The following is a 26826-nucleotide window of genomic DNA, read 5'->3' as shown; positions in this document are numbered from 1 at the left end:
TAAAATAGGGATTAAAAACTTTATGGTACTTTAAAGAACCGTCAGTACTGAAATGGTTAAAATAAAGCTTCTAATATACAGATCAATAAGTTTACAATTTTCATTAAATTTTTAGTTATTCTTAGTTGGCATTGGCATAGTTGCTTAATTTTATGCTTTTTGAACGAAGAAAATAAATGGTTAATGATTTCGTACAGATTGTCGAATATTGACTTACAAGACTTCTCCAAAAAAGTAGCATAGAATATACTTCATAAGGAACTTGCAAAGAATGCATTATTCCTCCTTATTATTTTCAAGGTACGAAAGCGAGTAATAAAAACACGCCTCTAATTTCTTCATTACGTATCGCGTGGTTTCCGAGATCCTAATCAATTTTTATAGCCTATTTGTAACATAACATCTCATGTAATAAGTTATATTGCGTGTTATAAAAGGAAAAGACGGATTAAGGAGAATATATATATTAACAACTAGCAGTAAGAAATTGGTTTTTTCATGTTTTTTTTCTTTGAAATATATGTTTCTTTTCTTACTCGGAGAAAACATCTCTATGATTATTTTTTGATATTATCGTGAGAAATACGATGAACAATGAGATGTTACGACATATGATACTTATTACGTAATATTTGGGGTTTTTTTTGGGGAGGGGAATTTTATTTGAAATATACTTTGATACAATCAGTGAATGTTCAACCTTTATAGGTGGAAAAGGTGAATCAATAGTTTGTATATACCAGTACTAAATATAATAAAATAGGATAGGATAGTGATGGACAAACTGCGGCACGCGTATCCATCAGCCCGCCGGGGATTTAAAAATAATAGAATAGACATTTTCAACTTCAGAATTAAAAAAATCATTTAAGGGGATGTTCCTTTTTTTTTTTTTGCATATCGAAAAATACAGTTATTATACAATATATATATATATATAAAATATAAATAGAAAAATTGATATCAAAACGTTTGCATACACGAAAAATGAAACACCATATGCAATGAATATGCATCATGAAACTATTAAAATATACTTGCTCAGTTTTGTCATATTTAAAAAGTAAACATTTTGTGTGATTTGTAATGAAACCGTGACAGTCTTCAATGTATATAGCACATCCTGCTATTTCATTTCCAAGCATAAAAATTACAATTGTGAATTAATGTCAGAATATATCCTGCCCGACAATTTTTTTTTTTTTTTTGCTTTTTTAGGCCCAGTCCGGTCGGCCCATCACTGGGATAGGAAATATCAACCAAGGTTTAGGATCACAAGCTCTTCGTCATGAAGAGCTATTGCTTGTAATAGAATATTGCTATGGCCGAGATTACACTATAAAAATTAAAAAAATATATTTTACAAAACTTGGAATAAAAACAACCAATAAGGCTACCGATTACGTTAGTTCGAATGTAACCGATACGATTATTGGTTGCATTTTTCAAGTTTTATCAAAAAAGTTATTGAAATTTTTATAATAAAATCCCTTCCTAAGAGAAAAAAGCTTAATCATTTTAATTAAAAAAGGAACAATGACCAATAAGCTATTCTTCTTCCACATTTTTCAATTGGATTACATAATAGTTCCGAGTTACATAATAGTTCCTCAGACGACATGTCTCGGAATTAAATGAAAGTGTGTCAAAATTCTTAAGTATTGTAAAGGGACCTACAATTTTTTTAGTCAAAGAACGTGTGTTCAAATGCACTTCATCCAAGCGTAGACAAAAAATAAGATTAAAGTCTACCATATTTCACCGATTTAAACACTCTCTTAGAATGAAAAAGACGGGGAAATGGACTTAAGACTCCATGGTTCCGATTTGTTAATAACTAGGCAACTTCCGTTCAACAGCTCTCGTGGTTACACATGATTCGAATCAACTTCATATGGGAAAGGCTGATTCAGCTTTATTATATAATAAGATCGGCAGTTCTGAAGCTTATTTTTACGCCAACACCATTCCTGATAGCACAGAAGAATCCACTTCCACTTCACACACTGTAAGTTGCCTGATCGAGAGCTTATATCTTGAAACTTCTGAACAACTCGTCCGTTTCTATCGATCAGCTTAATATGTACGAGTTCAGAAGTCGTGTAGTTATATGCACGTTGATGAGAATACGAGTGCGGAATGATAAATCCCCCCCCCCCAACCAAAAATTAAGCTACTGACTAATATATGCAGTGCATCCTATCTCCTAAACATTGCATTTTCGGTTGAAAGAAAGATTTTATATATAATAACACAAAAATACTCTAAGACTCCATCGCATTTAACATTCTGTCACTTATTTCAGAATATCCTGGATACAAGAAAATGTTATGCAATTAACAAAATGTACGGATAAGTGTAGAGTGTTGAAACAGTAAATCATATCAAGAAGGTAATGGAAATGTTCAATTTGCTAATGATGGCTAGCATTCAAAAATGGTGTTATATTTCAATGAACCATAATGTGAACCAGTATTTTCACTATTTTTAAATCATTGAGAGGCAAAAATCGATCGCGAAGGACCAGTGTGTATTTGCATTTTCCAATCATTGTGTGTGCATGTTGTTAAAAAATTGAGTGGAATGGATTTATAATATAGTGCGATACATTTTTTAATATAAATATAAACTGGAAATATGTATAAAATTTATTAGCTGAAGAGTCGAGGTTGAAATACACATTTGCAATTTGGTGTGTATTTATTTCGTGTGTGTTTTTCATTATTTTCTTATATTTTTTAACTTTATTTATATCTGTTATTGTTTTTACATCTTACTACATCTATTTGCTATTGCGTTTATAATCACGTAATTAATTTACATTTGATAACTCCGGTTAATGCTTTTACTATTTTTTGTCTGATTACAAGTAAATTTTATCTAAGGGGAAAAAAGCTTTTGAGTATAGATACTGCTTTTAATCTTTTGAACGGTGAAGTTGCCTTCTAAATATGTATATAATTCATTCATTCACATTTGCGTTCTCGCGTTTCTATCCATTCGATCATACGTGTTCTGAACGTATGAATACTGTATACAGCAAAAATGAAAACATTGTTAATGAAAATTAATACTGGAGAAGACGCGAATGAAGCTAATTATAACGACGGCTGTTCCGGTCTCTTATTTGCCATGTAGTTAGAAAGTGCTTTGAAATTATTTTTACGCGATTTTCCAGAAAAAAAAAAATGTTTTATGTAGGGCACCTCAAGGATATGTTGGGAGAAACAAATGAAGCGCATGAAGCCCGTGGGAATGGCTGTGGTGGGAAAAGTAGAGAGAGGTTCACATTCCGCCGAGAGCAACATCTGCTGCTGCTACAAAAGATATTCTTTCAAAAATAAAATCTTTATCTCCTTTTTTTTAAACTGAAAAGTTTTCAAGCCCCCTATCTCTACTTTTGTATCTATTGATTTTTACAAAGCTGTAGAAAGCCATAGAATGAACAACACATGGCAGTGTCATTTGAGTTAGAAAAATTACCGAGTGTTGTTTCATGAAAGAAAAGAAAAAAAATTCTGAACTGTTATTAAAAATTAGCTTAAAAGTGGACGGTTTAATAGCGTTGCAGAGAGAAAATGTTTATCATAGGTGGCAAGGTGAGAAGAAGCATTAATTTCGAACCAATTAGTATGCTCGACCTATTCGGGAACACTCATTCATTTTGAATTTGTATTTAAACAGGAAAATTAGAGGTTATCGCAGAAAATAAAGCTATTTAGAGCTATAGTGTATTTGTTCGTGTACCAAACACACAAACTTGATCTACCGCTCTATTCATATTTACGATAACTCTTAATATTTTATCGTAGTTCTAGCCCAAATAGAGTGTGTTGTACGAAAGTGTGTGGCCCAGAAAGCGCGAGTTGCAGTTTTTAAAATTGGGTGCTTCAACATGTCAAGAGTGAAGAGCTACTTGACTGATTTTGCAACCGGCCACAGGATCTCGTTTCAGTTATTTCATAACCTCTCAGGGTGCAACAATATAACTCAAAATTGAATCGCATTCCATATTTCAGGATGAATAGAAGTGCTTTTTTATTTCTGTATTACTGTAATATAAAGTGCTACTTTTTGAATTTCGTATTCAAATGCGTATTGTCAAAAGATCCTCTAAGCACCCTAAAAACAATAGGGGCCCACTGAACTCCTTGTACAGCCTATATTATTTTTGTATATACCTGGCCTTGAACGTACTTCTAGCAATGGTACCTGAATGAATATGACTCATGTTCCTTTAGGTCTCACGCCAGGCCACCTAATTTTATTGTAGTCTCGTACTTTTTACTTGTGCACATTACCTTGAATCGCGTATTTGAATTTTTTGTATGAAAAAAAGAATACATAATAAGCCTATTACACAAAGACACACGCGAAGTGACATCGATAATGAAAATTGAGTGCACACATACAAAATATGACATCTACGCGGCTCCAAGGGACATTGATCCTTCCAGAAAGCCTACAAGGGTGATATATTCTATATATATTCACATGGACAAAATAATATAATATTGTTTTTTTTTCTTCTGAATATTTATATGCATATTGTATGCCTTAGGGAGATCACCTGAACTCCTTGTACAACGTGATAATTTTTTTATAGGCTTGATGTTGCACATACTTTTTTGAAACTGTATGTGAATGCACATAAATTACTTGGGGGGTCCTTTATTTCCCACGATAGGGACCCCGAAATTTGTTTCCTTGTAAGTAGTGATTTTCTTCGGCACAACGGCCACGCCCTCAGGGAAAACCAGCTTATATCGCATAAATGACAGAGCCTGGCTGTGCTCGGCCTGTTCTATTCTATAATACAGAGTGACGCTTGAAGACAAATTCACCGAGACATTGGCGATTGGAAATTTTGATTTTTTTTTCTACTTCCAATTTTCGAATTCCTTCAAGGGCGTGTAAGCTGCATTAACATCAGGAATCTCAATTTCCGATGATTTCATAAAATTTTGTTACGTTACGTTATACATTATATACTTTTTGCCGCAATGAAAAGAGAGTCATACATTTTACCAATTGACAATTCTTGATTGAAATTAATTGTGTGTATGTATGTATATATGTATATATGTATATAAATATATATGTATATATATATGTATGTATATATATATGTATGTATATATATATATATATATTTATTTATTTATTTATTTATTTAATTAATTATTATTATTTAATTATCTAATTTCCCCTCGAATTTCTCATGTGATGTTCGATTTATTATTACGTGATGCTTAAATTATGTGTTTCCCTGTATTATTTAAGAGAATTTTTCGTGTGTTACTTTAAGTTGGACATATAAGCGGTAGGACTTTTATTCCTTTCGGACATTGCTCGTGGGACGCTCTGCATCATAATAGTGAAAAATGTTTGTGAAAACAGCAGGTCAATGTCACTTTGTGAGTTGAATCGAATACATCGCAAACTACAAATTCTAGAATTTTGAGAAGTGGAAATTCCCCTAAAAAAGCATGTTCTTGATAAATTCATATAAATAATATAGTGTTTAAATTGTTGTAATTCATCCATTCCAGATTCAAAAATATATCATTCATAAAGTATTTTCTTAATAAATATCAGAACATAAATACAAAATGTTTATATGTAACTACAAATTTTTACTGGGTTTTTTTTGCATTTGTTTTTCTTAATGAAATATAAAAAAAAAAATTATAAATGGATGAGCAGATTAAAATGCACATCCACTAATAAATTCTGAAACGAATCCGAATCATAGAGAAAGTGATCGAAATTAGCACCAGAACAGTAAACAGAAGTATTTTAAGTAGAAATGAAAATAAATAAGCCTTTTTAATTAAATTCCGTCTGGTAAATCGAAATGAATATAATATCCCGTTAAAAATCCTAAAACTCTGCCGACGTTTCCTTTTCCGCTCCTCGCTCGATAATTACGGAAATTGCGGAAGTGAATTCCTTCCATAAGCCGGAAAAAAAAAAGATCATCAGCGATATCCAAATAGTCAAAAAATATACTCGAAGAAATATATTGGATCTAGGCTCCCAATATATATATACATTCATTGAAGGGATACCCTGTTTTTAAAAATAAGTGAAATTACACAAAAAATAACTTCTTTGAATAAATCTCTACATTTTATAAGATGAGCTGCTACCGAAGATTTTTGTTCTAATTTTTATAACTCTACCCGCCTCGCTTTTTGCTGTTTTCATCCATCTGAACTCTGTAATTTAAAGGTTGACGAGGAATAAGTCATTCACGGATAAGACTTTATTAAGACGCTTTAGTCGTCAGTTGCTGTGGAATGCGGATAGAATTCTTATTATTATCATTTCTTTTTTTCTTTTTTTCCACCTCTTTTTCTTCGTTCTTCTAAGATACGGTTCTAGTCCTTATTATTATTTTTTTCTTTCTGAAGTCTTCATTCCGTTTTTCCATTAAGCCTGTCAGGAGCCATGAGAATGGTCAATATCTCGAAGGAAACCAGCGGTTCTCTTGCTTGTGAAACTGCAGCATATCCGGTATTTGTTATTACTGCAAACATTAATAAACTGCGTGAGGAAAGAGAAATGTGAGTATCTCGAATATTTACGCATGCGCTATGTCTGTGGAATGTGGAAATGGATGAGGAGATCAAGTGCGTCAAAGTAGGGAATATTGTCGTTACGAAACTAAAAATAAGCATCGACCTTCAGCCATATAGTTTTGCTCTTTTACTATTTTCACAATTAATTAGATCGCTTCAATTACATAGATGTGTTATGTATCATGGGATTTACATAGCAATAGATATTATGATTGTAATCTTACTACAAGAGATTTGTCGACCTTACGTGTGAGTCACCGATACACGGAAAAAAAATGTTTTCGATTTGTTTATTATTTAAAATACATATGATTTATATTAGTGGTTCCCAACCTTTTCTTCCTACTCGCACCTCCAGAGCAATATGATTTACCTTCCCACAACCCCTTTGATAATACGTTTCTTGTTTGTTAGAAAATTCTGGTTTTTTACGTGTAATTTATTACACTAATTATCCAATAATTAATATCTATGGATTATTTTACTTATTGTTCACTGTTTTTTTCGGCTATGGCTAATACTCAATTTTAGTTTGATTTTTTTAGAAATTAATTCAAAAACGAAACTCAAAATAACTCACTATTTTTAACATTTCTTTGAGATTTGGAAAAAAAAAGATTTCAATTATAATACAGGGTGTTCTGTTAATGGACCGACAAACTCAGAGGGTTATTAGTAGACATCAAGAAGAACAAAAATTGCAATGGAACATGTTGTCGCAAACCACGTTGAAAGGGTGAAAATCGCGAAAAAACGCATGCAGGTTTCGACGTCACGCTGGAACGACAAAAAGTACAATAATAACTACAAAAATATTTATTTGATTAATTATTACGAGAGTTGGTGGAAGTGGCGACAGCTGATGGCATTGCACAGTCTACCGGGGCTAATGAGAAAGAGAGGGCTATAGCACTCGGAGCAGAAACGATGATCACGTGACCAACTGGGTCCTAGCTTTTTTTTCCCTGGTCCCCGAGTATGGCTTTCTTGCAAAAGATCCTCTGAAATAGCCAAGTTTTTCCAACTTTGCAGAACATTCCCTGCGATCCTTTGCAGCATATAAATACGCATTCCCCTGTTTGCAAAATATGTTCTGCCCCAAACAGTTTATAAAGAGGAAAAATGATATAACACTTATATAGCGAAATATTGAGCTTCATCCAAAACTCTTCCTACACAAATTTGAATGTCATTTTCCCTCAAATATTGGATAGATCTATTTTCTTTTTACTAGATAGATAGATAGATAGAACCGCTCACAACCCCGGACTGATGCAAAGCACCTTACTTCCGTTCCCTCAAAAGAGGCAGAGTTGTGTCGGAAAAGTAAGCAAAGATTTATAGTGGTGGCTTCCCTTGCCCCGTGCTCGCAAGTTTCGAATTACTCGCGTCGTTCTCCCCAGGAAGACAGCCATCAACCAATGCAACATACGAGCCATTTGACAAAAATGGGTGACTGAATCCAATGACTAGGGAGAAAAATTGCACGTGCGCCCAGTGGCACATAAGGGCCGGAGACCGCAGCCTGGGATTCCGAAAGAAATGTGGAAAAGACTTGTGGGCAAGAAAGAAGAGGAAGAAGCTGGCAAGTTGAAGTGGGAGAGCTTTGAGAATGATCAAAATACACAATACACAATGTATACAAATTACATATATACCGCGCCTCGACTGTGACGGGAAACGAAGAAACAAAGCCTCCGTCCACAGCGCTGAGCAGTTTTGCCTGACCTATTGCAGAACATGCAATATACACACACACACACACACAGAGAATTCACACAGAGCCTGCACTGCAACGGGAATAATCAAACAGAGCCTCCGTTGACAGTGCTGGGCATTCACATTTGAATTACATGCATATATTATTTACTTTACAAAAATTTCCCTTTTTTTATACCATTGGAAATGCACAAAAACATTACTGTATGAAGGTAGTATTGGGTACAAATATCACCATAAACTCATACAAATATATATTCAAGGTTACAAATTACTATCATACTAAAAAGTGCGGCGGGAACAATCAAATACAGCCCCTGTTCACAGTGCTGGGTGGCAGCGATCACATTTGAATTACCCACACATATTTACATAATATACGCTAATTACAAAATATAAATTCCCATTTTTATAATAATTGTTGATACACATAAACATTACTATGTACGTCACATATTCACAACAAATGCCATAATGAGCTCCTACTAATATACAAGGTTACTAAACCACCATCATACTATGAAATTGTATATACAAAAACATTCATAAATTATACAGGGTGTATTACTCAAATGTTATGGTTTAGGAGCCCAAGTGCGCCCCTCTATATGGAACCCGCATCCGTTTCAGATTCCACTTCCGAATCACTAGTGGATTGTTCACTACTTCCAGTTATTATCAAAATAGTTTCTTTATAATTTATCAGATAGCCCAAGACTTGTTGTAGTTTCCTCGTTGCAGATCTTTGTAAAATAATTTTCCGTTTCCACAAGATCTCTCGTCCGTTCGGTGGCGCCTGTAAATGGTATCCCTTTGTGTACTCACACTGTGTCACATAGTGTATCACGCTTCCCGGATGGCCGCATCTACACGTACTGGTCCGGCTGATTTTGAACCTTTGCATGTATTCACCGAATGGACCGTGTTCTGTGAGGAACATTACTATTTCTCTCGGCATGACTTCTTTCATTTTACCCACTTTTGGTATTACGTCGAAGACTTTTCTTCCAGTTGTGCATATTTGCCAATGGTGTTGCCATTTCTCTGACGCTTCTTGCAAGAGCAGATTTTTAATGTAGGATGCCGGTAATTTCATTAGATGGTTTTCATGTTGGTGTTTTGTAGCCTCTTTTGCGAATTTATCCGCCATTTCATTCCCCTCAATGCCAACATGAGCTTTCACCCATCGTATTGCAATCTTCCTGTGGTCCATCAGTGTTTTTCTAATGTCATGCACTAGGCTATAAGGGGATTCTACGTCTCGTATTGCCTGTATACATGACATGCTGTCTGTCTTTATAGTTGATTTTTCTGCACAATTTTTTGCATAACTGACCGCCATCCAGATTGCGTATAACTCTGCTTGAAATACAGTGTTGTTATTTAGCAATCGGCAGTTCCATTTGTCTGTTACTTCACCCATGTATATACTGATGTAGGCGGCCCCTACGCCATCCACGGTCTTTGAACCGTCTGTGAAAATAATTCGATTTGTTGATTCTTCTATATCTATGGTCAAGACCTGTGTTGGCAAAATATCTTTCACCGGGTGATACGTCCATGGTGGATGTTTATGCTCTACATCTGTAGGAAGATATGTTACATTGTTTATATTAATCTCGCGCTTTAGCCTTAAATTTGCTTTCTGTACTTCGTTTTCCAAAAGTATATGTAGAGGAGGATTGTTAGTTAATACTTGTAACGCACTGTTTGGTGTTGTGGAATAGGCTCCAGTGATGAATAGCAGAAATTTTCTTTGAAGAGAGTCTACTTTTGTTCTTAGTTGTTGTTTGGGATCACCGAACCATGCGATAACACCATATGCTATAATGCGGATGGCGACCACTTTATAAAGCGTATTTCTAATTTTCGTATTAATGCCCCATGCAGGACCAGCCATTCTTTTAAAATTTTGTAAACATTTCTGTGTTTTCGTGATCAGATAATTCACATGTTTGAACCATGTCAGGTTTCTATCAAACATTATTCCTAAATATTTGATGTTCATATTGTGTCTTATTGGATTGTTTCGCAGTCTAATGGTTGGTCTTCCCTTTTTGTGAGAAATCCATAAGTAATTGGATTTGGAGAATTCGATCTCTAAATTATTTTTTGTGAGCCATGTATCCAATAATACCATTGCTGTTTTTGCGTGCTCGGTGACCTTGCGGATTGTTGAATCACCAATTACCATAGCAATATCATCCGCATACACTTGAATCTTTATATTTTCTGGCCAGTTTTTCGTAAGTAAATCATTTATGACAAGGTTCCACATCATAGGCCCACTACAGGAACCTTGAGGGCACCCTTTTGTTTGAATTATAGTGGCCTCACCTTCATCCGTAAGAAGGGATATCTGTCTTTCTCTGATTGCATCAATCATTGTTCTTCTCACATTGTCCGGCATTGAGATGTTGAGAAGTTGCTTTACTATTGTTTTATGTGAAATGTTATTGAAAGCTCCCTTAATATCTATTGATATTAGGGCAACATCTTGTTTTTGGCTCTTAAATGTTTGTATGCTGTCATGAATCTTTGATAGTGCTGTCTCCGTCGAGAACCCCTTTCTGAATCCATGTTGTTTATCGCTGATCCACTTCGTTTTCTCGATGTAGTAGTTGATTCTTTGTGTCAGCAATTTTTCGAGAATTTTGCCGATTGTGTTTAGAAGAATTATTGGACGGTATGAATTGATATTGTTCGGATCTTTTCTTGGTTTTAGAAAAAGTATCAGTTGCCCTTTCTTGAATGCTGTAGGGAAAATATTGAAGCTGAGGCATTTATTGAAGAGAGTCAGGAAAAAGAACTTGTGGAAAGCATGTATACTTTTAATCAATGCGTTTGTTATTCCATCAGGACCGGGAGCTTTTTTCACATTTAGTTTATCAATTATTCTATTAATTTCTTGAATTGAGAAAGGTGGATCGTTTCTGGTATCAGTATTCTGCTTATTTCTTGACTGCATTACAGTATTTTCATTTTCCCCATTATTTTTGGGGAAAATTTCTTCTAAAATGTTTTGGGCAGCTTGCAAAGATGTTGTTGGATGATCAGGATTTACGAGGAATGTTTGGGGAAGAAATGAGCTTGTATTTGTGACGGTCTTGTATGCTTTCCCAAAAGGCTCCGTCGCTTTTTCACAAAATCTCATCCAGCCTTCTTTTTTTGCCCTGTTGATTTTATTTTTGTATAATGCAATTTCTTTTCGATATAATTGCTTTAACCTTATTTGAGTGTCTGTGTCATTTTCTCTTTCACACCTCCTCTTTAGTGCTCGCAGACGTTTCCTTTCTAACGTTAGTTCATCATTCCACCATGCGAGGTTTTGAATTGGTGAAGGTTTCACTTTTGGAAATGTCTGCTCACACATGTTAGTAATATAGGTCATTAGTTCCTGGCATATTTGTTGGAGGGTTTTGTTGTCTTGACATTTCCTCAAATTGTATTGTATTGTTTCAATTACGCTTTTTGTTTTCAAGATGAAAACCTTTAGCTTCCTCGCTGTTATTTTATATCGTCTCTGTGGCTTTTGGAAAATAGTCACATTCGTTTGTATATAAATGTATTTATGTCCGCTGAGAGTCACTTTCTCGTCCACTTTCCAAGATGTATTCAGTAGTGTTGCATGCGAGTTCGTAATAGTCACATCCGGCCATCCTTTCCCATAATCCGTCTCGAAGGTGGGAGGAGAATTACTATGGTTGAGAAAATATAAATTGTTCCTATTAGAATAATCAATGAGCTTATTTCCTCTAGTATCTGTTCTATGGTCTCCCCAGAGCGGGTGATGACTATTGAGGTCGCCGCACAACAATAAGTTCGCTTGTGTGGACAGTTTCAATAGTTGGTCCATTTCTTTAAGAACATTCTCAACACAATCTTTTGGTGAAGAGTACGCACTAGCTAATATTAGATCATGTTGAGGCTGTGAGATTCTAATCGATGTGATGTTGTTGCTCGTATGATATGTCATAGGGTTAATGTCTGGATTGAGCACCAGGATTGCCGCTTTCCCATTTCTGGACATCCATCTTTTCCATCTTTTCGGAAATCCGCGCAGTGGCTTCCCTGATATTCCTGGCTCCTGCAAGGCAATTATGTCAATCTTATCCTTGATTGCTGTATCTACAAGCAAGTTTATTGCCGCTCTAGTTCGATCTACATTTATTTGTAGTATTTTGAGATTGCCCATTGGAGATGGTGTCATTGAAGAGCATTGAATTTGCTCTTGTCGACATAATCTTGGGTGTTTTTCCCGTCTGCTATTTTGACCTGTTATCCGGGAGTTGGCTATTGCGTCCTTGATGTTATCTTGAGGCATTGTATATCAAATGTAATATTAAAATAGTTATATATATAATAAGCTACCTGACTTATATGTGTAGGAAAACGATGTGTTATCTTGTTATCAATTTTTCAAGTGTAACTTCAACTTGAAATTGTTCGCGACTGCCGAACTTATCACCTTTGCAGCCGACGAGTCTGTACATATCAAAGTGATTTGACCTCTATGTTCATCTATTCTAGCACTAGCAATGAGCTCCTGTAGATTGCTGTATTTTAACTGTTCTTCTAAGTCATTCATAACTTGCTTGATGTCCTTTTGGTCAATAGCGTTTAATGTCAGTTTAGATTCATTGATATCGGCATACTTATGCACGGTATTACAAGCTCTTGAGGTTAGATTTCTTTGGTTAGCACAAGAGATTCCTGCATATGTAGTACGACTGCTTCGAATTTCACTATGATTCTTAAGATGACAACGATTGTAGAAAACCAAGCCGGATCCAAATCTGAATGCCGAAGAGGCCTCTCTCTTATAATTCTGTTCCTCGGACTCATAGACAATATCACCCAAGAGGTTTGGATTTTTCTGATACATTGCTGTTGTTTTATTATTGAAAGTACGTCCAAAGTTCTTGTTATTTGAAGTTTTAACCCCTGCATATGTTTGCGGTTGAGGTCGGTGCTGTTTAAAACCATCGGTCCCTGGGCACACAACATATATGTACTGCCGGAGGCTTCGGTTGTTGAGTATAAATCTTTGGATGTTTTTACAGTCTTCTTTGGTGTAACAATCAACTGCCGTACCATTTCTAATATGTCTGATGTTGTGAATTTTTTTCTCAAATTTTTTTATAATAATTTGGTTGTTACTGTTACTTTGATGTGGTTGAGCCAATCTGTTCTTGTATAACAGCACTGAATAGATCTGCCGATTCTTGTTTTTCCTCTGCTTCTTCCTGTAGCTGACTTCTTGGTAAGGATTTTCCGTATTGGAAGAGATCTCGTCAAGTATGACATATGAAGATGAACTGTCATTCAATTCATCTACGTGATTTGATATTACAGAGTCCTTTTGTTGAGGAGGGGAAGGTATGGGAATTGATATCTGTGTGATTTTTTCAGAATTAGCCACAATGGGCAAATTCTTCTCTGCCGATTTTCTCGCAGTTCCATGTTGTTTTTCAAGGCATTGCCCTTGTGGTGATGGGAAGTCTGTTTGTGTCAAACCACTGAGTTCTTGTTTTATAGTCTCCTCGATCCATTCCACAATAGAATCTATCATAGAGTTGGTTTTTTCCAGTGACGCTGCAGGGAGGTTGTAATTATTGCTTAACCACTGTTCAAGTCTTGCCCGAGTTCCAACTCCAGAGATGTAGGTGTTGACAGCTTTAATACTAGTTGCAGTGTTAATTGATGTGGTTGCAGATGGAGATAATGTAACTTTCTCTGATTGTGGCAGATCATGCGATACTTCTGGAATGTTGGTGTTGACTCCAGCCTCTCTGTGAGTTTCTTTGGCGACATCTCTTTGTGGTTTTGGAGGTTGTTGTGGTGCTCTGTTGCGCATCTCACCCATATTGCTAATCTGCTGTTGGAGAAGTTTCTCGATCTGTGGTTGAGCTGAGAGACGGTCTTGGTGAGACTGAGTAAAAAAATGTGGTGTAGTCGAAGTGAGCGTTTGTTCCTGAGGAGAAGATATTTCTGTTTGGCAGAAGTTGTCCCTAGTCGATTTGAGGATGTTGTCTGCCCAGATATTGATTGCATCAATTATTTTATTGCTTCTTTTGCGTTGTTTAGCGGGAATGCAGAACCCTACATTTCCTCTGGCTTTATCACTTGTATAGGAGTTCAAAATTTCCCGAAGCTCCTCCAGGAGTACGTGTACATTTGGTTGGAGTGTCTTATGTGCTGAAAAATCACTTGAGATTGAAGTAGTAACACCCATCGTTTTTTGTGCATATACTTGTTGACCGTTGAGTTTGGATATGACTTCAGATGATGCTTGTTGAGAAGGTAAGGTTACAGAATTATTTTTACTCAAATTATCACTGGATTGCATTTCTGTTATCAAAATGGGCTTGAGGAGATCCTCAGAACCTCCTTGACCCCTAGATATGGCAAGGTTCTTGTCTTTTTCCTTAAGTCTTGATGAACTTCGTCTGACAGGTTTTTCAGCGGAGTTGGGTGTTTCTAACCGACGAGAAGTTTTTTTGGTATTCTTGATCTGAGAGCAAAGTTTGTCTTCATATTGAGTTTGTTTTTTCACCCCTATCTCAAGGTTCTCTTTTTTTCCCTTGGAGGTTTTTAAACTTTCTGTTTCTTGGGAAATGTTCATATTGGCAGCATTGTTCTCCTCACTCTTTTTCTTAACTTGAGACTTGACGTTTTGTTTACCTGAACTTTTCTTTTTTTTTCCACTCTTAAAACTTTTGGAATTTTTATGTGAAGTGAGGTTCTGTATTTCTGCTGACTTCTCTTGTAAGAGAAAGTGGCTTTTATCAAGTTTCTCTTTCTTGAAGTCTAAAAAGTCAAGCATTGTCTGAAGTTCCTTGTCGTTCCCGGTGTAATCAATTCCCTCTGGTAGAGAATCCATATAACTGCCTTCATCCCATGATTCAACTGATGAGTCCATTATTTTCGAAGGAAAGTGATTGAGTTGTTGGACCGTCGATGTATTTAGTGAGAGAGAAGTTCCTTTCGAGTGAGATTCAGGGTCACAAGATATGTCAGTATTTAGTTTACCAAGCTGTTTGCGCCGACAAGAAGGTGGTGTGTTTGAAACACCCAACTGACTTTGCGAATCATTGTAATTGAGATCATCAGTAGAGAGGAGTGTCTTTGATTCACTGCCCTGTTCCCCGAAATTACTCGCCATTTCTTCTACAGAGGAAGTCTGTAGATCATGTAGAGTGTTATTATTCAATACCATTGAGGGTTCAGTTTTCGTTTCCGTTGTTTCAAGATCTATGTTTTGTGTCTTTTCTGTCAATGGGATTTTCACTGCTACTTGACTTGTAAATGTAATCGGTTCATTAGAGGCATCAGTTGCTCGAAAGACTCTCCTCTGACATTCTGAATCTTCTATGCTGAACTTGAGCGAGTCTTGCTTTTCTAGTTGTTCATTATGCGCAAATGAAGATGTTTTCTGTATGTTGAAAATACCCATTTTATGTTTCCGTTTTATCAGCTCTGCTTTATTCGAAATTGATGTTTGTGAGTTGCAGGAATTCAGTTTGTAGACCACGTCTGACGTTGACGACGAAGATGAGAGGGAGCCAATTGATGAGTTTGACGACGAGATTGAGACATCTGAGTTTTCCGATGTTACTAAACGGGAGCTAATATTGAAGGTTTCATTGAAAGACCTGGCCAAATTTTTAAAGACTTGGTGAATTTTGGAGGCTTTCTTGTTGATTGGATGATCTCTCTGGTCTTTTTTCTTTTTATCCCGTTCATTGTGCTCGCTTCTCTCAAGATCTAGTATTGGATTTGACGAGTTCATGTCCTTATGGAATGGGTGATCTGTACAGTCTGGTTGATTTGAAGTTCCCACAAGGGTATCTTTTTTGTCCATGTTTGAATCAAAAGCTGGGATCCCTACAGGTGTCTTATTTGACTTATCCATAGTCAGTACAAAACTATTAACGGCACTACCAATTATGAAGAATATTAGCACATGAGAAACGTATGCGTGACCTGACTGAATGGTCACCAAATCAAATCCGTGCACAAAAATTAAAGTAAAATGTTCAAAAATGAAAATTCAGTACAAAACTATTAACACCATGAGAAACATATAAATATAATAAACATAATAATAAACTTATAATACCAATTATAAAGAATATTAACACATGAGACACGTATGCGTGACCTGACTGAATGGTCACAAAATCAATCCGTTCACAAAAATTATAGTAAAATGTTCAAAAATGAAAGTTCAGTCCAAAACTATTAACACCATTACCAATTATAACGAATAACCACACATGAGAAACATGTATGCGACTCGACTGAATGGTCGCCAATGAAAATCGTTCACAAAAAATTATAGTAAAATGTTCAGAAATGAAAATTCAGCACAAAACTATTAACACCACTACGAATTATGAACACCAATGCATGAGAAACATGTGTGACCCGGTTGAATGGTCACCAAATGAAATTCGTTCACAAAATATTAATAGTATAATGTTCGTCAAAAAACTTTTACCATGGCAAAAGAAAATCAGTTAAAGAAACAATTCCGGACGTCAAACACCAAACATGACAAAATGCAGTGGAAAGTCCAAAAACCATTTAAATGTATAATAAAACTTGTCACCTGGTTCGAAAATGGCGAGTCATACACACAACATTGGATTCTTTTTACAAAATCATATCTCCCCAATTAAAAGAGTTATGGCAACGATTAACAGGTTGAATTATAGCAAATGTTCTGGTTAATGATCTCTGCTATCAAGTTTCGAAAATCACTCACCCCTATCATGTCCAAACTGTCCTCAAATGTAGTTCACCTTCACCGCTTGAAAACCATTGGAGTTTATATCCGGAGTTTGTAATCATACCATCCACTTCGAACTACTTGGAATGTTTGAATGATCTTCATACCGTTTTGAAGCTGACATTCCCGCCGACAAATCAAATGAAAAATTTACACCGATTGTCACTGAAAATTTCCAGTCATTGATAGCGGAAGATGGTAACCGTCGCCCGTTGATCGCGACTGCACCGATATAGCACGTGTGGCATTAACAATATCCAAATTTTTTTCCTACATCACACCACCACACAACTCCACATATGTGAACCCCCACTCCTACACTTAATAGACAATAATTACGCATTTACGGCCTGCCATAACCTAATATTCACGTTTTAAAACAAAATTTTTAACGGAGCACGAAAATAAACAAACTGCCTCCATTGTGACTTGACTGGACTCCTTTTTACTAGATATGTGGTATTCTGATCCCTGACCTGTTGTTAATGCATGGCATAAAAATAAAAGAAAATTTCATATTGCATAACAAATTATTTACCGTCTTTTAAATAATTTGATAAATAATCCGTTAAACAAACATAATTGGGTACAAAAAAACCGACTCCATATTATAGCTGGTATAGATATAACTTTTACTTCGATTAATTTTCCTTGTTTTGGAACAAGAAAAACGAAGGTTACGAAAACATCTCTGAAATATTATTTTATCTTCCTCAAGTACTAACATTTTTACAGAAGAAGTTGGATGGTTAAAAAAGAAACACAAGCCTCAACGATAAAAGTGGACGAGCTCTTAGGGAAATTCGGTGAAAAAATTAGGAGAATATAAACACACCATGAATGAATACAATTTTTCCTGATTAAGCCAGTCAGACATGTCATTCTTCTCATAGGCCAAGTTTCGAAAATAAATGAGAGGTGTCAAGATAAAGGAAATTTGCCATCCTAATTAAATATATCAGTCCCAAGGCATCGGTTATCTGTCTTGGCACGCGCATATAATTTCTTTCCTTTTATCCTTGATCGAATCTGGCTTTGGGATACGTTGCAAGGGGCAGGAGCCGCGAACTTTCGGCGTTGCCTTCGATTTCCCACGCATACGCCCAAACCTTCTATTACTTCTAAGATTCTCATTATCACCCTGGTATCTGGCGCTGACACCCTTTGATCGTAAGTCTCGATGAGTTAAGTCAGTGAACTTTGACTTTGCCATCGGGGCTTTGGAACAATCGATACCTGAAAAGCGCCTCTTTATCGTGGCACCGAAGAAGAAATGCCTCGACATATTATAAACCTTCACGTACCGTGACTATTTAAAGCCATAACGCCACGGCCAACATTCTGCTGCAACGACTTCCCCGAACACTTTTCTATGGAAGCCCGTCAATTCTATCAAGTCTCTTTTATAGCCCTCGGGATGGGAAAGACACTGTTCGATGGAAGGCAACCGATATAGTATAAACGTGAAAAGGATCTGCCCGTGTTCGCATTAGAATGAAGAAAGAGAATCTGATATCATTTTCGAACGAATTTCCGGGCGTTGGAGAGATTGGAAAGATATTTCTATAGAAGGAGAACCAAAGAGATGCGATTCTTGTGGTTCGATAGGATTTTCTAAGGAAAGCTTCAAGCATTTTTCGAATTTTCTATGCCTATTGTTGCTATGGTTCGTGCTTCAAAATATGTTGGAATCATACTTGAAGAATGCCAATTTGTGCAAAGAAGGTTTCTTGTTTCTTTTCCACAGTATTTGAATCTATAATAACGTTCCACTCTTACATCTAAGAACAATATACGGATGAGGAGGAGAGGGGGGGGGTGAGAACTCTTGGATAAATTTTCATAATTAGTTACAAATCAACCAATGGACATAAAAAGATACGAAATTCAGAAAAGTAAGGAATTTCAGTGACGACATTCATTATTCAAGGCGATGTATAGTTATTAAAATAAAAATAATAGTTTTTCATAAAGACACCGTGTGCTCAAAACCCAAGTACAAAGTCATTGCCCTATCTCTCCCTATGTCAAAAAAATCCCACGTTCCTAAGTGTGATAATCGCTGAGATATTTGAGTTCATAAATCGGAAAAAACTTGGGAAAGGACCGTTGCCCGTTAGTTTTTGTGGCTTTTCCCCAACTTTCCAACGATTTTTGAATTCAAATATCTCTGCGAATATTGCACAGATATGTTTTTTTGACATCAGGAGACACAGGACAATAACTTTCTATATATTGCATTTTTGGGCACAGTGTGTCCCCGTAGATAACCTTTTTTTTTAAAATTTCAATAACTAAACATCCCCTTGCAACATGAATGGCGTATCTGAAATTGCTGACTTTGCACATTTATATTCCGTAAGAATGACTGTAATATGTGTTATCGTTTCATTGCTATCCCATTTCGAAAACCGTCAGCCAATTGTGCGAAACTCTGCATGATCACCGTTTCACTCGTTTAGTTGTAGCTTGAGCTACGAAGGACACTCATAAAGAAATGTGGTGGTTTGATGTAACAAAAATCGTAGATATGTCATTAATTAGGCACTGTTTGTGTCTCATTTCATGTGTTATGTTGGTGGTCGAGTGGTTATAGTGCCGGACTCGTGATGCGAGGATCCGGGTTCGAACCCCACAGTGGTGGTCGGCTGAAGTTGGTTTTCTGTGGTTCCCAACTTCAAGGCGCAAATGCGAGCCGATCTCCCCGTTAAAAAGTCTCGCCACAGAGAGCAACAGTCCTACAACGGTAAATCATTCAACCATAACACTTCACTCATAGTTCGTAAAACTGGGGGCAGATGACAGCACTACACATAACAAGCATTACACAGAAACAAACTATACGTCAGGTTGCACTACACGTACACGCACATTCCCGCATTTACCGATTCGTTGGGGGGTTCCGCAGGGAGGGGGGTGCATGTGTGGTGTAGCAGTAGTAGGTAGGGGCTCGGGGATCCATGATGTTCTTAAGTCAGCCACCTCGTTGGGCAATTTGCCTGTTGTGGCGTTGTATTTGTATTTATGTTTAAGTTGAGTTTTCTGAAAGGCAGTGCAATCCATACGAAATTCTGAACTTTTTTTAATTATTTAATTTGAAAAATAAAAAAACACAAACTCTATGCCTTGATACGTATTTTGCTAAAAACCTCGTCTTTTTTTGGTAAATTGGGTGATTTTTTTATTAATTTGTGTGGGTTTTTTTCGTTATTAAATGCGTCCAGGATTTCTCCCCATCACCATGTGTAACTCTTCAATTCCAAATATCACATTTAACTGCAATTAAGATGCGTTTACGCACCTAAAGGCTGTCTTTTTACAAGTGCTTACATGACTGTACAAAATGTATAAGAAAATAGTGATCATGTTAAACACTAGTGTAGCTAGTTAGGCAATAAATACGGCAATGCCCATACATAAACATCGAGAAAAAGTCTTAATCATGCGAACATTATTGTAAAGGTATGATAACTATTGTAGTGAATATAAAGCACGACAGTCGCACGCTTTTCATTTTTATTGAATGAAAACATTTTCCATCGATCAATACGCGGCCAGCGAAATTAGTACGTAAATGTCACGTAAATCTGGAATACAAATAAATATGCATAATATTCAGATCATTTAAGTTTCCATTGACAAAACGCCATGTTTAAATCCGTAAAAGAAATTCATTAATTGATTCTACCAAAAAAGTAATATCTAATATCCCTTTTTATGTATGTTTTTAATTCAACTTCGTTGCATGGCGTTTTATATCAAGTGTGAAAAAAATCAAATATAGACACCGGGAAAACCTTAAGTTAAAAAAAAAAAGTCACAGACGAATAAAAAAAAGAACTTATAACTGACAAGGAAACTTTTATGACAAGCACTTGAATAATAATATTTCGACAGTATAGATAAATGGTAAACCGTAAAAGACATCCGTTAAAGACTCGTTCGAAAAGATTCTTATTTTTTCTTTAAATTTCAAAATGCATAAAGAGAAATAATGATCTTTTAAAGCGGAAAATAAGAAAAAAACGAATAAAATACTCAAGTATATGTTCAAGTTCTTTTTTATTTCCGATTTAGGATTCCCACGAGTTTCTCGTATTCGTAATTGTTAAATTCTTACTCGTTTCTTAGGAAACGTCTCAACAAACCATTCTTTTGCTTTTCTTCTCCTTACATTCATTGCGGTTTATAATTTCTCTTTCATCTGCCTGTTTCTTTTTCTCTTTTCCCTTCATTATCATTGTAGTTATGGTTTCGGAGTCATGTAAAAACATCATCCGACTTCTCCAGAGATAATGGGCACCTTTTAAATAAATCTGTTCTTTCTACATAGTGTATGAATAAATATTAATATGTTGTAACGTTCTCTCAGAATTTAAATTGCACTTGAAGAGTATTCTTTTTCTCAGAAACGTGCTCTACGAATTAAAAAAAAAGAAAGAAAGAAATTATATACGCTAAACTATCTTTTTATCCGTATATAAAATTTTATAACCATGTTGTTATATCCGTTTACTGTAGTTAAAAAATTAGTAGGAACATTATATATGTAATTATACATCAAATTGCAGTTTATTCTTACATTTACATAATGTTGCATGCAAACATTACATTATATTAAAATAGTATTTTTTTTAAGTTTCTTTTTCGTGGAGCTCCTTCACGTGATTTTATATTCATCCTAATGGAATATATTTTGACAGTTTCTTGGCATTTGGTTTAGAAAAAATCACTAGGAGGCTCTTTAAGACAACTTAGTAAAATGGTACTGAAGTCGAGTGCCATCAATCACCTTGAAATTAGCCTGATGTAGTCGAACAAATATAAGTAATCAACTACCATTTCTTTCCGCGAAAAAAAATGCTATATGAGTTATATGAATTTTTAAATACTGCGTTCCCTTTTTCAAATTCATAGCATTCGTTTTTCAAAGGTATATAGGTTGTCGTATATTGCTAAAATAATGTTATTGTGCATAATTATAATGCCGAACAAATTTCAGAGCTCGAAACAATCGCTAGAAGGCGATTTCTGCTGAGTTACTCACCATGACGGGTTCTTCCAAAAAATCAATCAAAACGACTTCATGGTCTCCATGAAAAATTTCAAAATAAATATATTCTGAGAAAAAAAATAGAAAATGCAATTCTATGGAATTGTTGTGTGATGTTTCTACTCCAAGTGTTATCACATACAATGATATTCAGTTATAATGACACCATGTTCTTATTCCAGTAGAACATTAATTGGTGATCTCGTCGGATTTCTATAAATAATTATGTTGACGTATTTTCAAGATAGCGTCAATGCAAATGCAACGACCTGGGATTTAACTACACTTCTTTTTCACGCTTTTCTACTTTTTTTTTTTTGACGCTTTGTAGAATACAATACATAATTGAACTATAATAAGACTAAACGCAAGTGTTGATTAATATGTTATGTTCAACTTTTTTCCTATTTTTTCGTGATGCATATTTCAATTGAGTAGATTTGCTGTAGCACTTTATCTGCTGCCAAGTATTATTTACATTACATTGGTTATAAATTTCTGGGGAGAGAGAATTGACAATGTCTTTTATTTCTGATATAAATTTACCGTATTTTTCTGGGTAAAATATGTTCACCCTAATCGTATTGAAATAACAACTTCACGTATAGCATTTAATTGCATGTGTTTATATTTTCATATTTCAAAGGTCTTGAAATGTCAACCTCGCTTTTAAAAGTATCTCGGTTTTAATGAAAACATTTCGTGGGATAATCGATGTCGTTACAGCTGATTTTGACTGTATTTATGCTTAATGCTTGAAAATCCACAGAAAAACCAATTTACACCAGTAAGTTAGTTTGATTCTTAAGATTTGTGTCTTCATACTTAGTATCGTCCTTTGATTGGATTAGTTCAGTTCTTCTAGACCATAAAATATGGCATAATATGATTATTTTGGCAAATTCTAACTCTGCATCGGTCAAATTTCTGAAATTAGAAGAATTCAGGAAAAATTGGAATATATGAGTTAGAACTGCATTCTAACTCTGCTTCGAGAAACGAAATTTTCTGTGAAGCTTTCATGTAATTTAAGTTATGATAACAATTGAAATCTGTTTAACGTACTTATTATTTGCAAGCCTAGCATTTTATGTTTCTTTTTGAGACCTCAGCAGAATTATGTGAAAAAGTAAAAATATCTATTCTTATAATAAGAAACTGAAAATCACTTTTTTTACTATCTTATCATTTTCTATTTGATATTCCATCACTTGGAAATCTTTTGGTACTTCTCGAATGCACAATTTCAGTCAATTCACAGCATTTACGGGGTAATTGCTGTGATTTTGGATGGTTTTCTTTTTCTCCTTTCCTTGAAATAGGGAAAAATATATAAAAAATATATGAAAATGCGCTTTGAAGTAACTTGAAACCAAGAATTTTGTGAGGAAAAGGGAAATGCAAATTTCTCTAAAAAAAGAGGGAGGGAAAGAGGAATTTGAAAGTAGGTAAGAGAGAAAAGAAAGGAACTTTCTTGCTGAAAAAAAAAGATTGTGAAGTTAGTTTCATATTCATAGAAATTTTAGATTCTGAGAAAACTAGTGCTTCCAAAATGATTGTTTTTCCCCTGAAATTCTTTCCGCTTTCAAAATCTACAAAAATCATCTCATTTCAATTTTTTACTCGATTTTTTTCTATTCGGTTAGATTTATTTTTGTCACTCATTTTATTTGTTTATACTGCGAGTTTTTAAGTGCTTTTTTAATCGAGTTGAAAATATCAGTTCTTGAGTTTTAACTTGATTAACCTATTACGTTTACTTACGAATTTAAATTACTTTTTGAATGACGGTAAATTGTTATTGCAAACACATTCGAAGGTTTATTAGTATAATTAAATGTATATTTGCGAGTAACTACGGATTTTTTGAGAAACGTATAACCAAACTTTTTTGTATATAGGGACTTAAAAAGTGTTTGTTTTTTTACTTGAAAATAGCTTGTTTACTGATGCATTCACTGTCAGCGATCCCGGTCATCCACTTCGTAATTTAGCAGTACTAAAACACAAACAAATGGGGATAGAAAATTAATTTCTGTCATAAAGTTGTAACCTTTTAGCACGAGCACAAATCCTGTCTATCGCCATTTTGCTTCTAAACACTTTCAGAAGGAAGTGTAATTAAAAGTGTGTGAGCTTGTGTAATAACACGTGTGAAGTAAGTGCTGCCATCTATTTTCCAAATTGTGAGTGAAGCCTAGTTATTGAATATCTAAGGTGAGATTTTTTAACGGGGTGAAAGGTTTGCATCTGATTCTCGAAGTTAGAAACCGCAGAAAATAAATGTCAGCCATACAGATGGCGTGTTTTTCGTGGAAGCAGGGAATTTCTAAGGAACTGATCTGGATGTATGTGTTTGCTGTAACATAGTCATGTCGTAAGGGTTGTGCTTGTTTCGTTCCCTTGCTGCAGCAAGTCTGTCTTCCATATTTTGAAGTGAAAATGGTAAACGCTTGTACTTCATGTTAAGTATTTATCGTGTTGAAGGCGTTTCAAAGCTAGAAAACCACAGGAAAACCAATCAACTTCTGCCGACCACCGCTGTGCCACCAGCTTCGAGATCTCTCTGAGATGTGAAGCGGGGTCTGCCTGGTCTTTCAATGGTGAGTGTGCCACCAGCAGGATGCACATTTGATGTCACAGTGGCAATTTTATCAAAACTGCCCATTCAACATTTATGCGTGCAAGATATTCCGAAATGGATTATCCTTCGTTTTTTACCAATTATGGTCATTCCCTTCTCAGTTATCTTCACTCGAAACTTACTTTCCGAACATCCGTTGTGGTAGAGAATCATGGCGTTCGTTCGTTATTGCCTTGTTATTATGGGATACAATTTCCTCTTTTTCAAACACCGTATTCAGTTTATAACTAAATTGAATCTTCATGCATCTTCATAAAAACGTGTGCTAATTAATCAAATTCATTGATTTATTCATGTGTGAGTGTCAAGAATACATTATTTTTTAATTTATCATCCAGTCAAAAAACCTTGCAGTTTCGGTGATACTCAAATTGCTGATTCCCAACCATAATAATTTATAATTTATTAATTTTATAAAAATATTAAATGTGAAAGTGGGATGGGATTATTTTCAAGGAAAATATCGATGTTCTCTCAATTCATATAAAAAATAAAATGTTACATAATCTACTTATATAAATCAAATTTTTTTGGAAAAAATTGGAAAAAAAAATAGTTTTTTCCTCAATAATTCTATCTGAAAAAAGTACGATTTATTAAATTTATATAACCTTCCATTCGTTAAATTTGATAGCTCGTATACCCTAGAGTTGTTCAATACAATGTCTCTATCAGAGAAACCCTTTTCTTAAACAATAAGACCAACATTAAAAAAGCGGGAGAAATAAAACAGTGTAAATGGAAGCTGTCAGCACGAAAAAACACTCGCAGCTGAGACGAACATGGAAAATCGCCGAGATGTGGCACTTCGAAGTACCGCAAGCTTTCGACAGGATTTTGCACTTTACTTTTTTTTTCTTTGCTATGGATAGAAAAAAAGTACCATATACAGTGTTCGATTTTTGAAAACCTTTTTCCTCAATGTTTTTATAGTGAATTCCTTATTTTCTTTTACACTCACTCTCTTATCTCAATAACATTCCGACAGTAAAACCCTATTCTTTTTCTTGCTTTCACTGGTGCAGTACCTGATCGGAGTCCTTTCTCGTGCTTGCTTGCTTTCACTCTTTCCCGGTAAATGTATACGCATTTGCCCATCCCGTACATTCCCCAAGAAAGAAAGGTACTACTCTTTTCCACGGGCTTTTCAATCAACTCTTCTTGAGAAGTGTCTCAAACGACCTGTCTCTTCACTGAACCAATTCACGTTTACTCTCCTTTTTTTATATATAAATCTTTTTCTTATATTTTTAAAAGATAGTATTTTTTTTTTAACTCTTTAATTTTTTTTTTCTCCTATCTATACTCTAGCTCTTTGCCTTTTGTTAGACGAAGACCCTGGAAATGTCTGCTTCTGACACTTGCGGGAGGATGGGAGTAGAACTAGAAGAAGGCGTTATAGAAAGAAGATTGTCGTCGAAGAAAACTTACCCAGGCTTTTGAAAAGTTTTCAACCGGAGTTGTCTACGTTCGACATACAACTCCTCTTCTACGTTACGTTCATTATCCCCTCCTGAATGATGGGAAAGTTCTAGAATAAGAAGGAAAAAAAAAAATTCAGGTAAGAACGAAATAAAAAAAAATGTATTATAGAACGATAATATCTTGGCCCGAAAGAAAAGATGATGCCCTTTTATTATCATTTCTTCAGGTTTTCTTAAGCTTTTTGTTCTCTCTTGACGGGCTTTTATCGCTAGAGATGATTGATTCGACATATTTAATTCTTATCACACCGAAGAGTTTGATGGCCTCCATCGCTGATGGTGGAATATGACAAATGCGGATATAATCTCATTACATAAAAGTGAAATGAGATAGGCATGGATCTTCTTCTGGTGCCGATGAAATATATATTCGTCATCGTAGTAACTTTTTTTTTTATGATGCAGGGATTGTTAAACCCGAGGTTGATCGTGTCATTTAGTGCGAATCTTATTTCCTATAGAATAGGTTATTTCGCTCGAGATGAATGGCGTGGTACCATGAGTTTTTACAAATTAATATCCAATTAAAGGATTTGCTTTCGTGGTTA

General features: G+C 35.2%; 1 protein-coding gene across 1 annotated transcript; it reads right to left on the bottom strand.

The window, feature by feature from the left end:
- Positions 1–1255: 1255 nt before the first annotated feature.
- On the bottom strand, positions 1256–12627 carry LOC149078974 (uncharacterized). Its single transcript, XM_089240476.1, has 3 exons — positions 11531–12627; positions 10495–11077; positions 1256–1336 (listed from the first exon to the last, which is right to left on the bottom strand). The coding sequence occupies exons 1-3, from the start codon at positions 12625–12627 to the stop codon at positions 1256–1258; spliced, it is 1761 nt and encodes a 586-aa protein (XP_089096602.1).
- Positions 12628–26826: the final 14199 nt, after the last annotated feature.

This window comes from Pholcus phalangioides, unplaced genomic scaffold, assembly GCF_987345545.1.
Source record: "Pholcus phalangioides strain wild (caught in Gottingen) unplaced genomic scaffold, Ppha-v1.0 ptg000013l_1, whole genome shotgun sequence".
Classification (NCBI taxonomy): Eukaryota; Metazoa; Arthropoda; class Arachnida; order Araneae; family Pholcidae; genus Pholcus; species Pholcus phalangioides.
This window is presented reverse-complemented; position numbering and strand designations above follow the sequence as displayed.